General features: G+C 40.9%; 1 protein-coding gene across 3 annotated transcripts in view; it reads left to right on the top strand.

Moving 5' to 3' along the window:
* The first annotated feature begins 1,357 nt into the window (after positions 1 to 1,357).
* Positions 1,358 to 23,145, top strand: part of TBC1D15 (TBC1 domain family member 15) — a 72,922-nt gene continuing 51,134 nt past the window's right edge. For all 3 annotated transcript variants that reach the window (XM_036297366.1, XM_036297367.1, XM_036297365.1), the window contains exon 1: positions 1,358 to 1,441. In XM_036297366.1, coding sequence (XP_036153259.1) covers positions 1,412 to 1,441 — 30 coding nt within the window. In that variant the 5' untranslated portion in view covers positions 1,358 to 1,411. The remainder of the gene's footprint in view (positions 1,442 to 23,145) is intronic.

Raw genomic sequence — 23,145 nt, 5'->3', positions numbered from 1 at the left:
ATGAGCTGCTTTGCTGATTCAGTCAGTGCCAAGCGTGGGCCTGGGTGTTGGCCATGAATAGAATCTCTGAGGCCCACTGGGCAGCCTCCCTAACAGTGCTACACATCCATTCTCATGTAAGGTCTTGCCACCTCCCTCACCCATTAGGTTCCCCATAGGCACAGAACCTGAAACCCGCCTTTTCTGTTATTCCCATTGGTTGCCACTTACCCAACCAACCTCAAAAAGCCTCTAACCTTTCTCCATTGTGTGAAGAGAAGTAGCTCAATGAACTCAGATGTTTTGGTACCAAAGGCCCTTTTACAATGCTCTGGGGCAAGGGAAGTCCCACATCTTGTGCCAGAGCCATCAGGGGAGTTTCCAATCATTCCCTAGCGTTCTTTTATAGCACGGAGAAGAAAACCAATATCTTACTATCTTGACAAACCATCTTACCACACATGCATTGTCCCAGGAGAGTCCTACACCCACTCCATGGGTAATTCTCATTTTACATACTGAAGCTTGGTTGAATTCAGAAACTTGTTTCAAGCCACACAGTTATTAAGTAACTATGTAGAATCTATGAGCTATGAACATTGGACTCTAGAACAGTGAGGGTGTGGTATGTTACTGAAGTTCTTTTTTAAAAAAATAGATTCTATTGACCTTTTCACAGAGAGGAAGGGAGAGGGATAGAGAGCCAGAAACATCGATCAGCTGCCTCCTGCATAGTCCCCACCGGGAATGTGTCCGCAACCCAGGTTCATGCCCTTGACCGGAATCGAACCTGAGACCCTTCAGCCCGCAGGCCAACGCTCTATCCACTGAGCCAAACCGGTCAGGGCTGTTACTGAAGTTAGCAAAGCACCTGCTCAATGTCAAGTGTGAGCGGCAGTGACCAAACTGAAAATCGGACACTTCACATACAGAGGGGAAAGGCACTGTGTGTGCCTCAGACAGAGGGCTAGGATTCCTTTAATCTTCACACAGCTCTATCATCTCAGTGTTACAGAAGAGAAACTGAGGCTGAAGCGGAAGGAGGAAGTTACTTGCCTCTAGCCACAAAGCCAGGTCTATGTTCGCTGGCTCCCAAAGTGGTGTTCTCTCCGAACTGAATTGGAAGGTGATTGGCGGAGTCTCACTCCTCCGCAAACCCCGAGGCAAAACCACGTCCACTCCGCTTCCCTCTTAGAAAAATACCCAGGCACATGCGCAGTGTGTACCAGAGACTCCACCCTAGCTGCCTCCGCGCCCTACTCACCGCGCATGCGTCAGACGGCTCCTCCCGCCCCGCCCCTTCACGCCGCGCCGTTCCGTCTACTTCCCGCCCCTTTCCCTCCCGGAAATCAGCCCAGTTTTGCCGGATGTTGTTGTGAGGCCGAGAGACACGTGGGACGCTGCTACGTCATCACAGGCCCGCGCAGAAAACATGGCGGTGGCGGGCGTAGTGAGCGGGAAGGTAAGTAACGGCCACGGGAAACGCCTCGCCCTTTTCTGTAACGGGGGATGCCTTGGCTGCTTGGAGGCCGGCCGGGGAGGGAGGCGGGGGCTTGTCTGCACCAGGAGCAGCCCGTGGCGGGTGTGGGAGAAGAGGAGGACTTGGCGGTGTCAGCTGTTTTCTCGAGAATGCCGGCTCAGTCGGGGAATGAGACGCCTGGTTCCCGCTCCGAGGCCAGCTAGGCCTCGGCACTGCGGCGGTCTGTTCCGCCCCGGGGCGTGGGGGCTGCTCTTTGTATTACTTTCGCGTAGGGACAGGAGGTTGCCCAGTTCCTTTATTTTTTCTGGCTCCTTTTTTAGTTCTGTGTGTTTGTTCCGTGCTTAGTTCTCCTGCGGCTTCCTCTCTTGGAGGCCTTAATCGCGTTTGCCCCTGCCTTCCTCTGCTTCACTCTCGGCGAAGGCCCTTAGAGAGGAGCCAGAAACAGGTGCCGCGCAGCCGTTGCGCACAGAAGAAGAGAGTGTAGTAGATCCATTTTATCCGACTGCTGAACTGGTCGGTGCTTGTGAGCGAAAGGGCGTGCTTCCGTCCCACGCTCGCCTGCGAAGTTGTTCGGTAAGGATTTTGTTCCCTGGACGTCTCCTTGCTGCTGTCAGTCCGGAAGTATCTTTGGTGCTTTCCTAAGGGGGCGGTCAGTGATCCCCGCCTCGTTCGTTAGGAAGGAGGAGTGGGTGCAGAGATTGATTTTGTCGTGCCCGTTGACGCTGCGAAAGCACGCCCGGCTTCTTCACGTGAGCTTGTAGTTTAGGGCTGTCACGACATAGCCCTGGCGGCGTTTCCCTCTGCGCGAGTATTTTGTAAGCTGTTGGGTCTGGTGATGACTCATCCCACCCTAAGGACTATTTACTTGTAGACAGCTTCCTCTGTTCTTCGAGTTTCACTCATTTCCCCTATGCTGTGCCCTCCCCACCCCATTTTGAATGATTTGGCAGCATGTGTGGTTTGGTGTATGGGTTACTAGACTACGTGGCGGAATAATAATCTGTGGTCGTGGTTTTACTGATAATCGGAAATGTGACCTTGCCGAATTGAGCAAGCATGACTTCTCTGACCTTCATATTGTTTATCTCTAAAGTGGAGGTGATGTCAATCATTTTTTGTGTTGGAGTCGTTAGGATTACCTGAAATAACAAAAGCATTAAAAATGACATATTCTGCATACTGGCTTTTTAAACGATAGGTTGGTCATCAATTTGGGATTATTCACGCTCTTTGGTTGTCTTGTCATTGTCAGTTTTTGTCTTCAGGGTGGGTGCTGATCTACTTGACTCACTACATACAGAATGGGGCAAAAGTAGTTTTATAGTTGTTCATTTGGAAAATAATACAATTAATAAGTAAAAGTACAAGAATAAGCTGTTTCACTTATTCTTCACAACTGTAAAGCCCTGTATATGAAGGTTATCCCATTTGATTTTCCCTCTGGACTGATTCAATCTAAGACTTTTCAAGAGGGAGAATTTCCTCTTTCAGGTGTGGATTGATTTTGAACCCTTGAGATGATGAAATAGTTGTGAAATGTAGGACCTTTTTCACCCTGCCTCCCAGGCTATTCACAAATATAAACTTAATATAGTTATGTAAAATAAACTAGAGGGAAAATGGCAAAAGGAAAGTAAATAAAGGTTGGGAAGGTAGATGAAACTGAAGTACGACTATTAATTAATCGAACTGCCTCTCTAGCCACTCATCTTTCCTAATCCGACTTCTTAAAATTAGTCTTTTATTTCATAACTGTATCACCTCATTTGTTCTCATTGCATATTCACACCCATTCCCATCACTTCTATAAACTATATTTTCATGCCAAAAGCTGCCCCTCTTCCAAATAATACTATCATGATCCACAAAATTCACTTATTCTCTCAGTTTAGATTTAGTTTCATGGCAGCATCATTCACCTGGGTGCATATAAAACAAACTTGGAGATGTCCATTTCTATAACAATGTTTAATCAATAACCAAGTCCTAGCCACTTAACCGTAATGATGTTTCTTAAATTTGCTGCATCCTTTTCATTCTCAGTGTTTAGTTCATTCAGGCCTTTCGTTTGCCTGTAGTTATGAGTTCTTAGCTAATTTTTTTCTCTCCTTGTCTGCAGTCTCTTTGCCTACAGTCACCTTTCCACACCACCACGAGTTATTTTTCTAATGCACAAATCTAATCCAATCTTGCTTTAAGAAACAAAATATCTTTTTTTGTTTTGTTACTGTCACCATTAAAATAGTACTCAAGGCATAAAAACCCACATTACCTTTCTGGAAAGGGGAGTTTGGGGAAAAATATCCTATATAATAAAAGTCTAATATGCAAATTGTCCCCTCCACCAGGAGTTCAACCAAGAGTTAGATCAGGAGGTGGGGCCGCCGGCCAACCGCCTGCGGCCCTTCCCCCCAACCGGCCCCTCCCCCAATTGCCCCAATTGGGACAGGTCAGCCAGACCCCACCCATGCAGAAATTTATGCACCGGGCCTCTAGTATATACATATACATGACAGAGAGTGTGTGTGTCTCTATTTATTTCCTCCAACCATCCCTCCCTATAAAAATGTTCAGCTAAGCCCTGTCTATTTTAGAAACCTAGGGCAGGGGATGTTGACCAGTGTTCACAAGAATCACATGTGGTACCTTTAAAAAATACAGATGCTGCCCAGCTGGTGTGGCTCAGTGGTTGAGTATCAATCAACCTGTGAACCAAGAGGTCACTGGTTTGAGTCCTGTTCAGGGCACAAGCCCCCAGGTTGTGGGCTTGATCTCCAGTAGGGGGCATGCAGGAGGCAGCCTATTGATGTTTCTCTCTTCCTAAAATCAATAAAAACATATTTAAAAAAGTACAGATACTGGGCCACAACCCCACTCTACTGAAATAGAATCTCTCAGTGTTGAGCTTTGGGATGTAGAGTAACTTTTCTAATGAGTATAGTACTTTGCTTGCTTTGAACTTTGAATGTAGGAAGTGATGGATGCAGGAAGTTAATCTGTGTCATATGGAGAAGCAGTGTAAGAAAACAGGTAAGAGCTTGACTTTAGAGCCAAGCTAGTTTCAAAAACTGTTTTCACACTTACTAGTGACTTCAGTCAAATTACTTAACATCTGTGCTTCAGTCTCCTCACCTGTAATATGGGGATGGCAATAGTACCTACTTTATGGGGTTGTTAGCATTAATAAGAAGATATACTAGACAGCCTGGCACATAGTAAATGCTGTGCAGTTGTTATTTATCATCTTAATTTCCCTGCAAGTCATTGGTTAGATATGGTGGAATTTTAAAGATTAAGAATATGGTTTTAGTATGTCTGAATTTCATTTTTTCTAATATATTTTTATTGATTTCAGAGAGGAAGGGAGAGGGAGGGAGGGAGGGAGGGAGGGAGAGAGAGAGAGAGAGAGAGAGAGAGAGAGAGAAAGAAAAAATCAATGATGAGAGAGAATCATTGATTGACTGGCTGCTTTCTGCATGCCCTCCACTGGGGACTGAGCCCGTAACCCAGGCATATGCCCTTGATCAGAATTGAACCCAGACACTTCAGTCCCTGTATTGCTCCTTAGTATGCTGTTGGTTTTTGTTGATGGGTAGTTCAGTAGCTCAGTGAATACAGGGTACTAGTTTGATGTTTTCTTTTTTTTTTCCAAATTATTTTATTTATTTATTTATTTATTTTTTATTTATTGCTTAAAGTATTACAGAGGGTATTACATATGTGTCCATTTTAACCCCCCACCCTAGACAGTCCCCTAGCCTCCCCTATCCCCCAGTGTCTTATGTCCATTGGTTATGCTTATATGCATGCATACAAGTCCTTTGGTTGATCTCTTACCCACCCCCCTCCTGCCCTCCCACCCTCCCCGGCCTTCCTGCTGTAGTTTGACAGTCTGTTCGAGGCAGCTCTGCCTCTGTATCTATTATTGTTCAAAAGTTTATAATGGTCTCTATTATCCATGAATGAGTGAGATCATGTGGTATTTTTCCTTCATTGACTGGCTTATTTCACTTAGCATAATGCTCTCCAGTTCCATCCATGACGTTGCAAATGATAAGAGTTCCTTCCTTTTTAGAGCAGCATAGTATTCCATCGTGTAGATGTACCACAGTTTTCTAATCCATTCATCTACCGATGGGCACTTAGGCTGTTTCCAGATCTTAGCTATGGTGAATTGTGCTGCTATGAACACAGGGGTGCATATATCCTTTCTGATTGGTGTTTCTGGTTTCTTGGGATATATTCCTAGAAGTGGGATCACAGGGTCAAATGGGAGTTCCATTTTCAGTTTTTTAAGGAAACTCCATACTGTCTTCCATAGTGGCTGCACCAGTCTGCATTCCCACCAGCAGTGCACAAGTATTCCTTTTTCTCCACATCCTCTCCAGTACTTGTCGTTTGTTGATTTGTTGATGATAGCCAGTCTGACAGGTGTGAGATGGTACCTCATTGTTGTTTTGATTTGCATCTCTCGGATGATTAGTGACTTTGAGCATGTTTTCATATGTCTCTTGGCTTTCTGAATGTCCTCTTTTGAAAGGTGTCTATTTAGGTCCTTTGCCCATTTTTTGATTCGATGTTTTCAATTCTCGGATGATTTGACTAAATTCAAGGGTAGGTTTTGTGTTTTTTTTTTGGCATCATGAGTGTATGGATTGTTTTATATATTGTTTTTCTTAGCTGAGCTTTTGAAAGTAGGTTTGAGTTTGATAATAAACCCTGATTTTTGGAGTTCAGCTATTCTTTGTTGCTATGTATGTGCAGAGCCATATATTTTCTGTTAACCAAATGGAAGGAGTGACATCCTGTTAATAATGAGGGAAGATATGGGGACAAGTCTGTAAAGGCCATTCTGCTTCTCTTCTTACAGGTGAACAGAGTTGAATTAGTGGAATGAATTGAATTTACAGAGAAGGTAGGAGAAAGGAGATAGCTTAAAATAGATTTTGTCCTTAAGCCCAATGCCTTTGATGGTTACAGTTTACTTTCATTTTTAAACAAATATTTATTAAGCACCTAATTTGTTCCAGTTACTATATTAGGCATTGGGGATACATCAAATAGCCCCTTACCTTGGAGCTTATACACTTCAGTTCTTCAGAAGTAACACATTAGCTAACAACCACCCCTTTACCATGTCTAAATAAGAAATGTAATATGATTTTAAAGTCCTTGAAGTTGCTGTGTTTTTAGTGAATATTTGTATTCTGAAGGCCTGTAGACTAAATATTTGTATTGTGAATTTTTGTAATCTGAAGACCTGTAGACATCTTGAGGGCAGGGCCTGCAGTATTTCACTTGCATCTAGCATAGATTCTGGCACATAGATAGTCAGTGAAGAGGAACCTACAAGAAGGTAGAGAAAATGAGGGAGAACTAGAGTGAGAGATGGGCTCACTAATGATAGCACTCTTGTCTTGAAGTTAAAAAGTCCTATATTTTTATACCCTTACATTTCACTCTAGTCTGTGTTTTTTACTGTGGTTGTATTAGAATTTGTTTCTATTGAAAATGACTTGAAACAAATGGGAAATCAATAGTTATTTTTTCTTAGAATTTGTTTTGGTGGCATTCTGAGTAAGAATTTATTTTGTAGCTTAAATTTGGCCCCTTCAAATTTCTTTTAGATATGGTTATAGTGTGTGAAACCCTTGTGCTTAAAAAAGATAAAGGATATTCTTGGTGCTTAGTAGATTTTCCCAGAGACTATTTCTTTTCCTAGAATAGATCTTGTAACATGGTAGTACCTTGCTGGTATAGGATACAATATGAGTGTGACTTTTTTTTTGGCAGGGGAGGACATTCTTTAGTTTAACAAACATTTGAGTACCTCTGTGTGTTCTTTGGATACAAGAATGGCTAAACACAGATTCTCATTCTTTTTTTTTTTTTAAATATATTTTATTGATTTTTTACAGAGAGGAAGGGAGAGAGATAGAGAGTTAGAAACATCAATGAGAGAGAAACATCGATCAGCTGCCTTCTGCACATCTCCCACTGGGGATATGCCTGCAACCCAGGTATATGCCCTTGACCGGAATCGAACCTGGGACCTTTCAGTCCACAGGCCGACGCTCTATCCACTGAGCCAAACTGGTTTCGGCAGATTCTCATTCTTGACACAGTACAGTGGTTTGCAATTTTAACAAGTTACTTCAATATATGAATTAATAAAAAACATGGCTTTTTGACAAAGAGTTCAAATGTCAAGGCTTTCCTTTGAATGGACATAGCTGCTGGGACTAAATGCAAAATTATAATGTAACCTTTTCATTTTCACTTTTTTGTGGAAGGAAATTCTTATGAAATCTATTAACAAATCTCGTATAGTGCAATACTATCTATATATATAAAATCCTAATATGCAAATAGACCGAACAGCAGAACAACTGAACAACCGGTTGCTATGACGTGCACTTACCACCAGGGGGCGCACGTTGGACTATGGCATGCGTTGGCAGCAGGTGGCAGAGTGCAGAACATGGTGGGCGTCGGCTGCAGCAGGATGGTGGAGCAGGTGAGCAGGGCGCCAGACCAAGGCGGGCACCAGTCGCTGTCATTGGGGCAAGCCTCTGGTGGTTACTGAAAATTCTTTGCTCCCGTGTGCCGCGGTCCTGCCAGGTGCTCGCACCTGCTGCTGGCCCCACTTGCACCTACTACTGGCTCCAGAGCTGCCACTTGCACCCGCTGCTGGTCCTGATTGCTTGGTGCCATCAGCGGGTGTGAACGAGGCCGGAGCCATCAGTATGTGGAGCAGCGGTGGTTATGGGAGCGGGGCTGTGGTGGGAAGGGCCAGGTGGGGGTGCGGAGGATAGGCTGAGACCCACCCCTGTGCTCACCACAGCCTTGTGGCCCACAGTTCTTTTCAAGGTGCATGAATTCGTGCACTGGGCCCCTAGTAATGTATGTAGAGTTGTTGGTATAATATAAGTTATTCGCTTAGTGCTTGTTATAGCTCTCCAGAGTGCTAAATTATTTCTGCCCTCCTGTTTGATATTGTTTGGCACACTAATGTCCTTAAAAAGCAATACTAGTTCTGTACCCTGCCCTTCATTGAGAATTGTACCATCCTCAATATCTCAGTACCTTTTTATCTTCACTCAGAATTTCTCTGGTTTGTTACCTTTAAAATCATCCTATGCTCTACATTTCTTCAGTTCCACAGTCATTACTGATTAACATGTCCTAAAGAACACTCATCATTTACTTCAGTATACCCTACTTATCCCAGTGAGTAACCTCATCTACTCAGTTTTGTCCTTGACTCTTTTCCCCTTCACCTCCCACATCTGATCAGTCATGTAGTCCTAACATTTTACCTTTTTAAATAACTTTCTAGGTCATCTGCCTTTCCTCATCCCCACTGCTGCTGCCTTAGTTCAAGCCACCATGAGTCTCTCCCACCCTGGATTACTGCAGCTGTTTATTTTTGGTTTTGCAGCCAGAGTATTAGAAAAAGGCAAGTCTGACTGACTATGGCAGGGGTGGGCAAACTTTTTGACTCGAGGGCCACAATGGGTTCTTAAACTGGACCGGAGGGCCGGAACAAAAGCATGGATGGAGTGTTTGTGTGAACTAATATAAATTCAAAGTAAACATCATTACATAAAAGGGTACGGTCTTTTTTTTTTTTTAGTTTTATTTATTTCAAACGGGCCGGATCTGGCCCGTGGGCCGTAGTTTGCCCATGGCTGGACTATGGCATTCCCAAGAGTCTAATGACTCTTTAGTGGCAAAGATTATCTTCTGGATAAATTACAAACTCCCTAATTCTTGAGAATGGCTTATAAAACCCTTTATGATCTGATCTCTACTCTTGTTTCTCAACACTAGCTTCTACTATCTGATCTGGGTTATAGCCATGCTCTGAATTTCTGCTCTTTGTATAGACTATATATCCTCTTCTAGTTAAAGTTGCCATTCTTCAGGTCTCAGCTTATGTCACTCTGGTTAAGTCTTCCTTATTTCTCATCCTGCCTGAGCCTCCTAAGTATAGGCTATTTGTCATTTATTTATACTTCTCTTATATGCTGTGATTACTAGTTTTCTTGTCCTAATCTCTAATTAGATTGTAAGTGCTATGAAGGCAGTGACTGAATCTTATTTATACTTTCGAAGCTTACTTTATGCCAGGCATATTGTAGGTATACGCTAAATATCAAAGAAATAACTGAAATTGACATTCTGCTATGACCATAGAGTTACTGGTTTATATGACATTACCAGTTTAGTCAGACACTTTTTTCAGTGTGTGTGTGTTTTCCACCAACACCTTTTATTTCCTAGCAATTAGTTGGATCTCAGTAAATTTGAGTGTATGAATGAAGAAACTTCTAAATCAGATTAAGTGGAATGGGGGTTGTTGGAAGAGTTTGGAGAGGCTGTTGCTTGTGCTCTTTTGCAGGATTTAGTAAAAGTTATTTGCAGAAACAAATTGTAAAAGGGTGTTCTAGGTACACTGAACACAGTGCACACCGAAAAGGCACAAGGCTTTGAGGGAAGAGGTGAGTTCAGAGTGGGCCCAGGCAGGAAGTTTGTATATATTGGGTGGGGAATGTCAGGTAAGACGCATAGGGTTTCAATTTGCATTTCCCTAATAACTAATGATGTTTAGCATCTTTTCATGTGATTTCTATATGCCGTTCCTGTATCTTGGGTAGAGTATCTGATCTATTGCCCATTTTATTTTAAACTGTTGTTCATTTGCTGGTAATGATTTTTGAGAGTTCTTTTTATGTTTTGGATACAAGCCCTTTATTAGATATGTGGCCCGGTGCACACATTCATGCACATCGAAAGGAAATTAATTAGAAGAAATATTTTAATATCACTATTCACCCTTTCTCTATAATAGAAGTGTCAACCAAATTCATAATCGACAATGACAGATTGACGTGTGCGATTGGCGCCAGCAAGAGCTTTATATGTATTGCGCATGCGCGAGTCAACTTAGCCTTTTATATATATAGAATAAACTCACTTAATTAGACCTGCTTTCTGATTTAGCTAAACTTTTTCCAGCCCAGTGAAGCACCCCAACTTCTCTTTCAGGTAATTGTCAGCATCACAGCAGTAAACATCAACATGAAGCAGATTATTATTGTAGATCACGCAGGGAGAACAAAGGGTAAAATGTTTAACTGCAGCAGTGTTTGACTGTAGTCTGCGCAGTGAGAAAACCTGAAGTCATTTTCAAGGTCCACCATTTCTTACTTCTTTTCAGTCAGGTCAAGTTTCTAAACTTTCTGAATCTCCGTTTTCGGCCTAGTGAAAAGAAAATAGGATTCTACCGAGTCTCCTATCTACCTACTCCAGGACTTCTGTGAGAATCAAATGAGATGAGACACTTGAAAACATGTCACAGACATTTGGTTAAAGTGTAAAATATTTCCACCTGGCTATAAAGCAGCGGTTCTCAGCCTGTAGGTTGCGACCCCTTTGGGGTTCGAACGACCCTTTCACAGGGGTCGCCTAAGACCATTGGAAAACACATATATAATTACATATTGTTTTTGTGATTAATCACTATGCTTTAATTATGTTCAATTTGTAACAATGAAAATACATCCTACATATCAGGTATTTACATGTGGACACAAAATAGCCAGGAGGGGAGGGCAGTTGTGGGTGATCAGGCCAGCAGGGGAGGGCAATTAGGGGTGACCGGGCTGGCAGAGGAGGGCAGTAGGGAGTGACCGGCCTGCAGGGGAGGGTAGTTAGGGTGGACAAGGCCTGCAGGGGAGGGCAGTTAGGGGCAGTCGGGCCAGCAGGTGAGCGGTTAGGCATCGATCAGGCTGGCAGGGGAGCTGTTAGGGGGTGATTAGGCTGGCAGGCAGCAGTGGTTAGGGGCAGTCAGGCAGGCAGGCAGGTGAGCGGTTGGGAGCTAGCAGTCCTGAATTGTGAGAGGGATCCCAGATTGGAGACGGTGCAGCCTGGGCTGAGGGACAGCTCCCCCTCCCCATGCACGAATTTTGTGTACTGAGCCTCTAGTATTAATATAGCCATTCTAGCTTTTCTTTTTCAATACTCCATGTTTATTTTCTATATTGGTTTATTAGTTATAACTTACTTTAATGATTGCTTTAGGACTTGAGAGTATACATCTTTAACTTACCACATTTATCTTCATGTGTTATACTACTTCACATGAAGTATAAGAATCTAGAACAATCTATTCCATTTCTTTTTTCTTGGCTTTCATGCTATTTTTGTCGTTTTACTTCTGTATGTGTTACAAATCCTACCAAACATATATTTAATCTATGCTTTTTAAACAAAGAGATTCGGTTAACAAGAAATATATTTATACACAGTTACCATTTTGGGTGGCTTTCATTTCTATATGTAGATCCAGATTTCGTTCTAGTTTAATTTATTCTGACGGAAAGATTTGACGTTTTTATAGTGTCAGTCTGATGTTGATGAATTGTTTTAGCTTTTATATGTCTAAAAAAAAATCTTTATTTTACTTTTTTTTTTTTTGAAAGGTATTTTCTCTGGGTATAGAATTGTAGGTTAACAGTAGTATTCTTTCAGTTACTTTAAAGAAGTTGCTCCAAGGAGGTGGAGGGAACTTTTGAAGGTTTTGTATATGTTTATGGCTTGATGGTGATGGTTCATAGGTATACACTTATCCCCATACTTAGTCAAGTTGTATACATTAAATATGTATAGCTTCTTATGCCTCTCATACCTGAATAAAGTGGTTTAAAAAATGATGTTGCGCCATTGTCTTTTAGTCTCCATTGTTTCTAAAAAGAAATCTGCCAAGTCATTATACTTAATGGTTTTTCCTCAGACAGATTTGAAGGTTTTCTTTGTATTACTGATTTTGAACAGTTTGATTAGGATGTGCCTTTATATAGTTTTTTGTGTGGTTCTTTTCTTAAAAAATTAAATCCTTATTGTTAAAAGTATTATGTCTCCCTTTTCCCCCCATCGATCCCTTCTAGCGCACCCCTATCCCCCACCCTGATTCTTGCTGTTTAAATTTGTGGATTTATAGTCTTCATCAAATTTGGAAAAATTTCTGCAGTTATCTTTTTTTTTTAAAGGAATTTTTTGATTCTCCCCTCCATAATCTCCTTGAGGTACTTCAGTTATCTGTGTACTAGACCACTTGAAGTTTTCCTGCAGCTGATTGATGGTCTGTTCACTTTTTCTGTTTTCCCCCTTCTTTATGTTTTGTATAGTTTAATTGCTGTAAGTTCAAATTCAGTATTCTTCTGCAGTGTCTAATCTACCATTATTCCACTCAGTGTATTTTCATTTGAGACATTGTATTTTTCATCTCTAGATGATTAGTTGGGTCTTTGTAATATGTTTGATGAGCTCTAACTTTTCTCTAGTGTCTTGAATATATGAGATTCAGTTATAATAATGTTTTAATATCTGTATTAATCCTATTATTTGTGTCTTTTGAATCTTATTTTATTGGTTGATTTTCTTCCTTATCTCATTGTAGGTCATGTTTCTCTGTTAGCATGCTTAGTAAATTTTTTTTTTTTTTTACACCAGATGTCAGACATTGTGAATTTAATGTGGGTGCTAGATATCTTTGTATTCCTATAAAATATTCTTGAGTTTTATCCTGGGCGGCACTTAAGTTATCTGGAAACAATTCGGTGCTTTTGGGTCTTGCTTTTAAACATACTAGATGGTATCATCACAGTATTTAATGTGGAACTAATTTTGCCATAGTGCTGAGGAAAGACTATTCTGAGTGCTCTCCTAGTGCCCTGTGAATTATGAGGTTTCCCACTGTGGTGGAAACAGCTCTGTATGAGCCTGTAGATTATTCTTCTAATAATTTCAGGTGGCTTTTTCTTTTTGCTTAGGTTGTTTACTGACACACATGCACTTGCTGAACACTCAGTGATCTCTACAGACCTCGTGAGTTCTCTCTCTGAGCACTTCTCTCTTTTCTGATATTGTCCTGTGAATTCTGTCTTGTCTTCCCCCAGTTCCCAGCTCTGTTTCTTCAACACAGGGAGACTTTTTCATAAGGTTCCCGGTACTTTAATACTTTTTAGATATTTTCCAAGCTGGATTACTTAGGAAATTCAACTTTTTCTTAAATGAAAAATAGAGTAGGCAGCGCTTGACTAACACATATATGGAAAAGAAAGTTGCATAATGTGCCTCAGTTAGGTGAAGTGTTGCATTTTATTCTTTAGGGTTCACTTCATTAAGCTTCCAGAATCTCTTTAGTATTAATGGTATTTTTTTAAAAAAATTATTGTTTAAAGTATTACATATGTCTCCTTTTTCCCCCATTGACCTCTCCCCGGCCAGCCACCCCTCTCCCCCCTCCCCACACACACATGTCCTCACCCCACTAGTGTCTGTGTCCATTGGTTATGCTTATACTAGTATGCATGCATATAAGTCCTTTGGTTGATCTCTTACCCCCCCCCCCCCCCCGTCTTCTTTCTGAAGTTTGACGGTCTGTTCGTGCTTCTCTATATGTGGATCTATTTATGTTCATCAGTTTATATTATTTATTATATTCCACAAATGAGTAAGATCATGTGATATTTATCTTTCTCCGACTGGCTTATTTCGCTTAGCATAATGCTCTCTGTGTTCATCCATGCTGTTGCGAATAGTAAGAGTTCTTTTTTCAGCAGCGTAGTATTCGATTCTGTAGATGTACAGTGTTAGTACTATTGCAGAACCTTAGATTCTGTTGTTAATGATACCAAACTTTTCTTGGCAAGAGAGTGCCCCTTTTTCTATGAGAACTATTTTGCTTATTGTAATACCTGAGTGTATTAGACTTAGGTGAAAATATGCTAAAGTGTAATTTTTGGAAATGTCTCTGAAAAAGGTTTGAGATTTTAAGGGATTACTTTTTCATAACTTTTTCTTACATCCATTTTGTGGCTCCAGATATAACTATCCTGTCTTATGAATTCATAAACGGAAATCAGGAAAGGTTACAATTTATGCTTTTGGAATTTCCTTTTTTGACTTTTTTGATTAAAATTATTTTTAATTACTAAAGCAGTATCTAATTTTTAACTTTGAAATGTTAAAATAAATTAGAGGCATTAACATAAAAAGTCACAGTTACATTTTCAACCTTTCCCTATCCCATTCTCTCTTCCAGAAGTAACCTCTGTTAATACCTTAAAGTGTGTTTTCCCGTAACTTGAAAACACGTTATGTATTTTACAGAGGTATACAAAAACGTTTAAAAATATAAATGTCATTATACTATATATAACTGACATTTTTTCTATGTACGTATACTTGTCCATTTAATCGCCCTCATTCTTTCTTAACTTCTGAATAGCATTCCCCATAGAATAAATATCCCAGGGTATAGTTGGTAATTTCCCTCATTGTGGACATTCAGAATCATACCTTCCCTTACCATCTCTTTTCATGCCTCCCTTCTTCGATATTACAAATAATAAATAATACTATTGTGAATAATCTTATGCATATCTTTGTGCATGTGTATGAGTAAATCTGTATGCATTAAAATTTTTCATCTCTGGCCCTAGCTGGTTTTTCTCCGTGGTTAGAGCATTGGCCTGAGGACTGAAGGGTCTTGGGTTCAGTTGTGGTCAAGGGCAAATACCTGGGTTGCAGGCTCCATCCCTCCCCATTGGTGCATGCCAGAGGCAACCAATCCATGTGTTTCTCACATCGATTTTTCCCTGTCTCTACCTTTCCCTTCCACTCTCTAAAAATCAATGGAAAAAATATCCTTGAGTGAGGATTAACAACAACAACAACAAAATTTTTTTTCTATCTCTGTATGAACAATAGAATTGTCTCCCACCATACTTCACAATTTTTGCCTTCTGCTTAATGCTAATCTGTTGCTAAATGACTATTTTATTGAAGGTCATCTTCAGATTTTGAGCTCAGAACTCTGTGTGGTATTGACTACCAGAAGTTATTTTCTGACATAAGTCCATATCAGAAGTGACTTCCATAACTCAGGAGAGGCAGCAAAATAATGTGGGTGCTTTATAGTTTAGTGATTGAGATCAGTTTTCTGGTGTCACACTGTCTGGGTTTCAATTTCCACATTACTCCGTAACCATCCGTTATTATTTGTCATCTCCCTTAGGCAAGTTATTTAACCTCTCTGTCAGTTTTCTCATTTACACAAATGGGCTCCTCATCCTCATGATGTAGTAGGATATAGTTATAGCACCTGTTGTCTAGGATTATTGTAAAGGTTAAGCTCTAACTCCTTTAAGAAGTTCCTGGTGCCTGAGTCTTTCATAAAATGTTAGCTAAAAACAGAAGAATACATGCCAATTTATATTCATCAGCCAATTGGTGATGGGCTCTGGTGGTGCTTGTCCTGTTTTTTTTTTGTTTTTTTTTTTTAAATTAAATCTTTATTGTTCAGATTATTATAGTTGTTCCTCTTTTTCCCCCCATAGCTCCCTTACACCTGGTTCCCACCCCACCCTCTGCCCTTACCCCCCCCGCCCCCCCACTGTCCTCATCCATAGGTGTACGATTTTTGTCCAGGCTCTTCCTGCACCCCCCACACCCCTTTCCCCCCTGAGAATAGTCAGTCCACTCCCTTTCTATGCCCCTGATTCTATTATATTCACCAGTTTATTCTGTTCATCAGATTATTTATTCACTTGATTTTTAGATTCATTTGTTGATAGATGTGTATATGTTGTTCATAATTTGTATCTTTACCTTGTTCTTCTTCCTCTTCTTAAAGGCTACCTTTCAGCATTTCATATAATACTGGTTTGGTGGTGATGAACTCCTTTAGCTTTTTCTTATCTGTGAAGCTCTTTATCTGACTTTCAATTCTGAATGATAGCTTTGCTGGGTAAAGTAATCTTGGTTGTAGGTTCTTGCTATTCATCACTTTGAATATTTCTTGCAACTCCCTTCTGGCCTGTAAAGTTTCTGTTGAGAAATCAGCTGACAGTCGTATGGGTACTCCCTTGTAGGCAACTGACTGTTTTTCTCTTGCTGCCTTTAAGATTCTTTCTTTGTCTTTTGCTCTTGGCATTTTAATTACGATGTGTCTTGGTGTGGTCCTCTTTGGATTCCTTTTGTTTGGGGTTCTCTGCACTTCCTGGACTTGTAAGTCTATTTCTTTCACCAGGTAGGGGAAGTTTTCTGTCATTATTTCTTCAAATAGGTTTTCAATAACTTGCTCTCTCTTTTCTTCTGGCACCCCTATAATTCGGATGTTGGTATGCTTGAAGTTGTCCCAAAGGCTCCTTACACTATCTTCATATCTTTGGATTCTTTTTTCTTTTTGTTTTTCTGGTTGGGTGTTTTTTGCTTCTTCGTATTTCAAATCTTTGACTTGATTTTTGCGATCCTCTAGTCTGCTGTTAGAACACTGTATATTATTCTTTATTTCAGTCAGTGTATGCTTAATTTCTAGTTGGTCCTTTTTCATATCCTTGAGGGTCTTACTAGATTTATTGAGGGTCTTACTAAATTTATGGGCGGTTTTTAGAAAATTCTTGAAAAACCTTATAAGTGTGGTTTTGAACTCTATATCCAGTAGTTTGCTTTCCTCCATTTCTGTCATTTGTGACCTGTTTCTTTGTCTCCGCATTTTTGTTACTTCCCTGTGTTGATAGAGTGGCTTTGTGTGCTAGGTGTCCTATAGGGTCCAGTGGCTCAGCCTCCCCAATTACCTGAGATGGACACTATTGGTGCACCCCTTTGTGGGCTTTGTGCACATTCTTGTTGTAGTTAAGCCTTGATTGTTGTAGGTATCACTGGGAGGAATTGACCTCCAGGCCAATTGGCTGTGATAATCAGCTGTGACTAAGGTGGGAAAACTTCTGTGCTGGAGACACCCTTCTGGGGCAAGACTTGCTTCAGTGGGGCTTTGTTGCTCACTGAGTCTGCCCCCTGAGTGTGTCCCTTATGGATCTGAGGAGTTGTAATCTGGATGGTCCCACTCTGACCACTGGGTACACTGGCTCTTGGATCTCTAGGGAGGTGCTAATTTAGCCTCTGCCTGAGGCTACCCAGCAGGAACTATGGAGAGATCTGCAGATTCCCTTCCTTGTTTGGGGTTTGGAGGTGCCCACATGAGGCCCAGCTGTGAAGCAATGCAAGCTTCTGTGGGGCCTTGGGCCTTCTTTTGGAAGTTCTGGGTCTCTCTGACCCAGCTGCAGTTTGTTAGGTAATTTTAGATTGCAAAGGGCCAGGGCATTCATATGCAAAAGCCTCTGTGCACAGCTTGGGTGGGGTAGGGTCTCAGGGAGTCAACAGGGCGGAGCAAACAGCTATGGCTGATCCTCAGCCCTGCCCTAAGAGGCTCCTGGTCTCAGTGTCCCGGTAATCGCTGCAAGCACCTCTGAGAGAAAGCTACCCTCGGGTTCCGACCCATGCCCGACAGTCCAGTTTCTCCCCATATGTCTGCAGAGACTCGCCTGGAACTGGAGTTCAGAGCACTTGAGAGCTTGTGTCTCCCTCCCAATTGAAAAAGACACCCGTGTCCTCAGTTGCCAGCCCTTTCCGCGTGCGCCTCCATACCTCTGCACTTTACTTCCACACCTCCTCTGAGTCTCAGTGTGCTTTCCTCTTTCCTTCTAGTTGTAGAATTTCCACTCAACCAGCCTTCCTGTGGTTCTGGATGATGTCCGTTTTGTCTTTTAGTTGTATTTTTGAAGTGGTTGTGCAAGGCAGCAATTTCCGGTGTTTTCCTAAGCCGCCATCTTGGTTTCTCCTTGTCCTGTGTTGTTGTTCCCCATGCTGTTCTGAATAGTGATGTGATTATATTTATAAAGGGTCTATATAAGTAGAAAGTACACTCTACTCAAAACTTACATATGTCAAAAGTACTTAGCTCTAGAAGTGACTATTTTATTTTCCATTACAAAAACACACCAAAATGATCTTACGGTAAGAAATGTGTTCTTATGGGAACAGTTAGGAAGCATTGATTTTTCATCTATTTCTTTTAAGTTCTTTATTGTTGAAAGTTTTACATATGTTTCCTTTTTCTCCCATTGACCTTCTCCAGCCTGTTCCCCCCCCCCCCCCAACAGTTCCCCTTACCCCCCTATTGTCTATGTCCATTGATCATGCTCATATGCATGCATACAGGTCCTTTGGTTGATCTCTTACCCCACCCTGCCACCCTCCCCTGCCTTCCCTCTGAGGTTTGAAGGTCTATTCAATGCTTCCAGGTCTTGGATCTATTTTTGTTGATCAGTTAATCTTGGTCATTATATTCCACAAATGAGTGAGATCATGTGATATTTACCTTTCTCCAACTGGCTTATTTTGCTTAGCATAATGCTCTCCAGGTCCATCCATGCTGTTGCAAGTAGTAAGAGTTCTTTCTTTTTTACAACAGCATAGTATTCCATTTTGTAGATGTGCCACTGTTTTTAATCCACTCGTCTGCTGATGGGCACTTAGGCTGTTTTCTGATTTCTTGGGATATATTCCTAGAATTGGGATCCCTGGTTCAAATGGGAGTTCCATTTTTTACTTTTTGAGGAAACTCCATACTGTTCTCCACAGTGGCTGCATCAGTGTGCGTTCCCTCCATCAGTGTATGAAGGTTCCTTTTTCTCCACATCCTCTCCAGCACTTGTCGTTTGTTGATTTGTTGATAGCCATTCTGACAGGTGTGAGATGGTACCTCATTGTTGTTTTGATTTGCATCTCTCGGGATGATTAGTGACTTTGAGCATGTTTTCATATGTCCTTGGCCTTCTGTATGTCTGCTTTCAAAAAGTGTCTATTTAGGTCCTTTGCCCATTTTTTGAATGGATTGTTTATCTTCCTTTTGTTAAGTTGGATGAGTTCCCTATAAATTTTGGAGATTAAACCCTTATTGGATGTAACATTAGCAAATATGTTCTCCCATGCAGTGGACTCTCTTGTTGTTTTATTGATGGTTTCTTTTGCTGTGCAGAAGTTTTTATTTTGATGTGGTCCCATTTGTTTATTTTCTCCTTAGTTTCCATTGTCCTAGGAGCTGTATCGGTAAAGATATTGCTACAACATAGGTTTGATATATCGCTGCTTATGGATTCTTCTAAGATTTTTATGGTTTCCCGTCATACATTTAAGTCTTTTATCCATTTAGAGTTTGTTTTTGTGTATGGTGTAAGTTGGGATCTAGTTTCATTTTTTTGCATGTATCTGTCCAGTTTTCCCAAAACCATTTATTGAAGAGACTATCTTGACTACATTGTATGCTCTTGCCTCCTTTGCCAGATATTAATTGAGCATAATGGCTTGAGTTGATTTCTGGGTTCTTTGTTCTGTTCCATTGGTCTGTATGTCTATTCTTGTGGCAATTTTGAGAACCGTGGCTTTGTAATATAGCTTGATATATGCTATTGTGATTCCTCCAACTTTGTTCTTCTTTCTCAGGATTGCTGTAGCTATTGAGGGTCTTTTAAACATTTTTTTAAAAAGTTAATTTCAGAGAGGAAGGTAGAGGGAGAGATAGAAACATCACAATGAGAGAGAATCATTGATCGGCTGCCTTCTGCATGCCTCCTACTGGGGATCAAGCCTGCAACCTGGGCATGTGCCCTTGACTGGAATCGAACCTGGGACCCTTCAGTCTGCAGGCCAATGCTTTATCCACTGAGCCAAACTATCTAGGGTGGGTCTTGTTTTATACCATATAAATTTTTGGAGAGTTTGTTCTATGTCTGTGAAATATGCTGTAGGTATTTTAATGGGGATTGCATCAAATCTATAGGTTGCTTTGGGTGATATGGACATTTTCATGATGTTGATTCTGCCAGTCCATGGACACAGTATATTTTTCCATATGTTTTTGTCTTCTATCTCTTTTTTCAACGTCCTGTAGTTTTCTGTGTATAGGTATTTTACCTCCTTAGTTAAGTTTATTACTAGGTACCTGAATTTTTTTGGTGCAGTGGTAAATGGGATTGTTTTTTTAGTTTCTCTTTCTGTGGGTTCATTATTGGTGTATAAAAATGCCATAGATTTCTGGGTGTTAATTTTGTATCCTGCTATGTTGCCAAATTCATTTATTAAAGCTAATAGTTTTTTGATGGAGTCTTTAGGGTTTTCTGTGTATAATATGTCATTTTCCAATAATGAATTTTACTTCTTGTCCAATTTGGATGCCTTTTATTTCTTCTTCTTGTCTGATCACTGTGGCTAGCACTTCCAATACTATGTCGAACAGGAATGGTGAAAATGGGCATTCATTTCTTGTTCCTGTTCTTAGGGGAAATGGTTTTAGTATTTGTCCATTGAGTATAATATTTCATCTAGTCTTATTCTTGAATATTTTCAGGTCCACTTTCAGTTTGCTTAACATTTGTTAAAAACATACCTAAGTGAAATTTGCATATTGTTAACACAGCAGTTATCCTGCTATCTTTGTTTATGGAGAAGATTGTGATAATCTTGAAATTCAAAACTTTTCATGTAGAGCAAAACAAATTCCACTTTATCTTTCTTTGAAGTACTTTTAAGTCTAAGTGTTTTTTTTTTTTTTTTTTTATCATAGTCTTTAAAAACAAAATCTTCATTGTTGAGAGTATTACAGATGTCCCCCCTCCTCATGGTCTCCCTTCACCCAGTTCCTGCCCCGCCCCACCCCAGGCCTTCATCACCCTATTGTCTATGTCCTTAGATAATGCGTATCTATATATATAAAAGCCAAGAGACGAGAATGCCGGAACCACTTGAACAACTGCTTGATTTGACGCACACTGTGGCCTTGATCGGCCCCCCCACCTGAACGGGGGTGGGGCCGGTCTGCCAACCTCCTGTGGCTCCTCCCACTGGCCGACCCGGCCCTGATCAGCCCCAATCAGGACTGGCTGGCCGGACCCCACCTGTGCACAAATTCGTGTGCTGGGCCTCTAGTATGAGTATAAGATCTTTGGTTAATCTCCTCCCACACACCCCCTCACATGTTCCTTCTGAGATTCATCAGTCTGTTCCATGTTTCCATGCCTCTAATTCTATTGTATTCAGTTTAGTTTGTTTATTGGCTTTCTTATTTATTTTGATTTTTAGATGCAATTATTGATATGCATTTATTGCCATTTTATTAATTTAATTTTGTCTTTTAATCTTTATTATTGAAAGTATTACACAGGTCCTTCTTTTCTTCCCATTAACCTCTTCTGGCCAGCTCCCATCTTCCCTCCTACTCCCAGGCTCTCACCACCCCATTGTCTGTGTTCACGGGTTATGCATATATACACACCAGTTCATTGATTGATCTCATATTTTTTAATCTTCCTCTTCTTTTTCTTTCTCTTATTAAAGAATACCCTTCAACATTTCATATAATGCTAGTTTGGTGGTGATGAGCTCCTTTAGCTTCTTCTTGTCTGTGTAGCTCTTTATCTGACCTTCAATTCTAAATGATAGCTTTACTGGGTACAGTAATCTTGGTTGTAGGTCCTTGCTATTCATCACTTTGAGTATTTCTTGCCATTCCCTTCTGGCCTGCAAAGTTTCTGTTGATAAATCAGCTGACAGTCATATGGGTGATCCCTTGTAGGTGACTAACTGCTTTTCTCTTGCTGCTTTTTTTTTTTTAAATTTCTTTTTCTTTTCTTTTTTAATATTTTTTTTTATTGGTTTCAGAAAGGAAGGGAGAGGGAGAGAGAGATACAGTGGGGCCTTGACTTACGAGTGTCCCAACTAACGAGTTTTTTGAGATACCAGCTGTCTCTCGGCCAACTTTTGGCATTGAGTTGATAGAGTAATTTGAGTTAACGAGCTCCTTAATGAGCTCGGTTTCGGAACGAATTAAACTCGTAAGTCAAGGCCCCACTGTAGAAACATCAATGATGAGAGAGAATCATTGATCCGCTGCCTCCTGCATATGCCCCCTATTGGGGATCGAGCCTGCAACCAGGCATATGCCCCTCACCGGAATCAATCCTTTGACCCTTCAGTTTGCAGGCCGACGCGCTATCCACTGAGCCAAGCCGGCAAGGGCTTCTCTTGCTGCTTTTAAGATTCTCTGTCTTCAGCCCTTACATTTTAATTATGATGTTTCTTTGTGTGGACCTCTTTGGGTTCCTCTTCTTTCAGACTGTGCTTCCTGGACTCTGTGCTTTCTTTCACTAGGTAGGGGGAATTTTTTGTCATTATTTCTTCAAATAGGTTTTCAATATTTTGTTCTCTCTCTTCTTCTTCTGGTTCCCCCATAATGTGAATGTTGGTATGCTTGAAGTTGTCCCAGAGGCTCCTTTCACTATCTTCATATTTTTGGTATTTTTTTTTTTTCCTTTTTGCTCTTCTGATTGGGTGACTTTTGCTTACTCATATTCCAAATTGTTTATTTGATTCTTGGAATCCTCTACTCTACTGTTGAATCCCTGTAAATTATTCTTTTTTTAAAGTATATTTTATTGATTTTTTACAGAGAGGAAGGGAGAGGGATAGAGAGTTAGAAACATCGATGAGAGAGAAACACTGATCACCTGCCTTCTGCACACTCCCTACTGGGTATGTGCCTGCAACCAAGGTACATGCCCGTGACTGGAATCGGACCTGGGACCCTTGAGTCCGCAGGCCAACACTCCATCCAGTGAGCCAAACCGGCTTGGGCAGTGGTCGGCAAACTTCGGCTCGCGAGCCACATGCGGCTCTTTGGCCCCTTGAGTGTGGCTCTTCCTAAGCTTTAGGAGTACCCTAATTAAATTAATAACAATGTACCTACCTATATAGTTTAAGTTTTAAAAATTTGGCTTTCA

Source organism: Myotis myotis, unplaced genomic scaffold (genome assembly GCF_014108235.1).
Source record: "Myotis myotis isolate mMyoMyo1 unplaced genomic scaffold, mMyoMyo1.p scaffold_m19_p_3, whole genome shotgun sequence".
Taxonomy (NCBI): domain Eukaryota; kingdom Metazoa; phylum Chordata; class Mammalia; order Chiroptera; family Vespertilionidae; genus Myotis; species Myotis myotis.
This window is presented reverse-complemented; position numbering and strand designations above follow the sequence as displayed.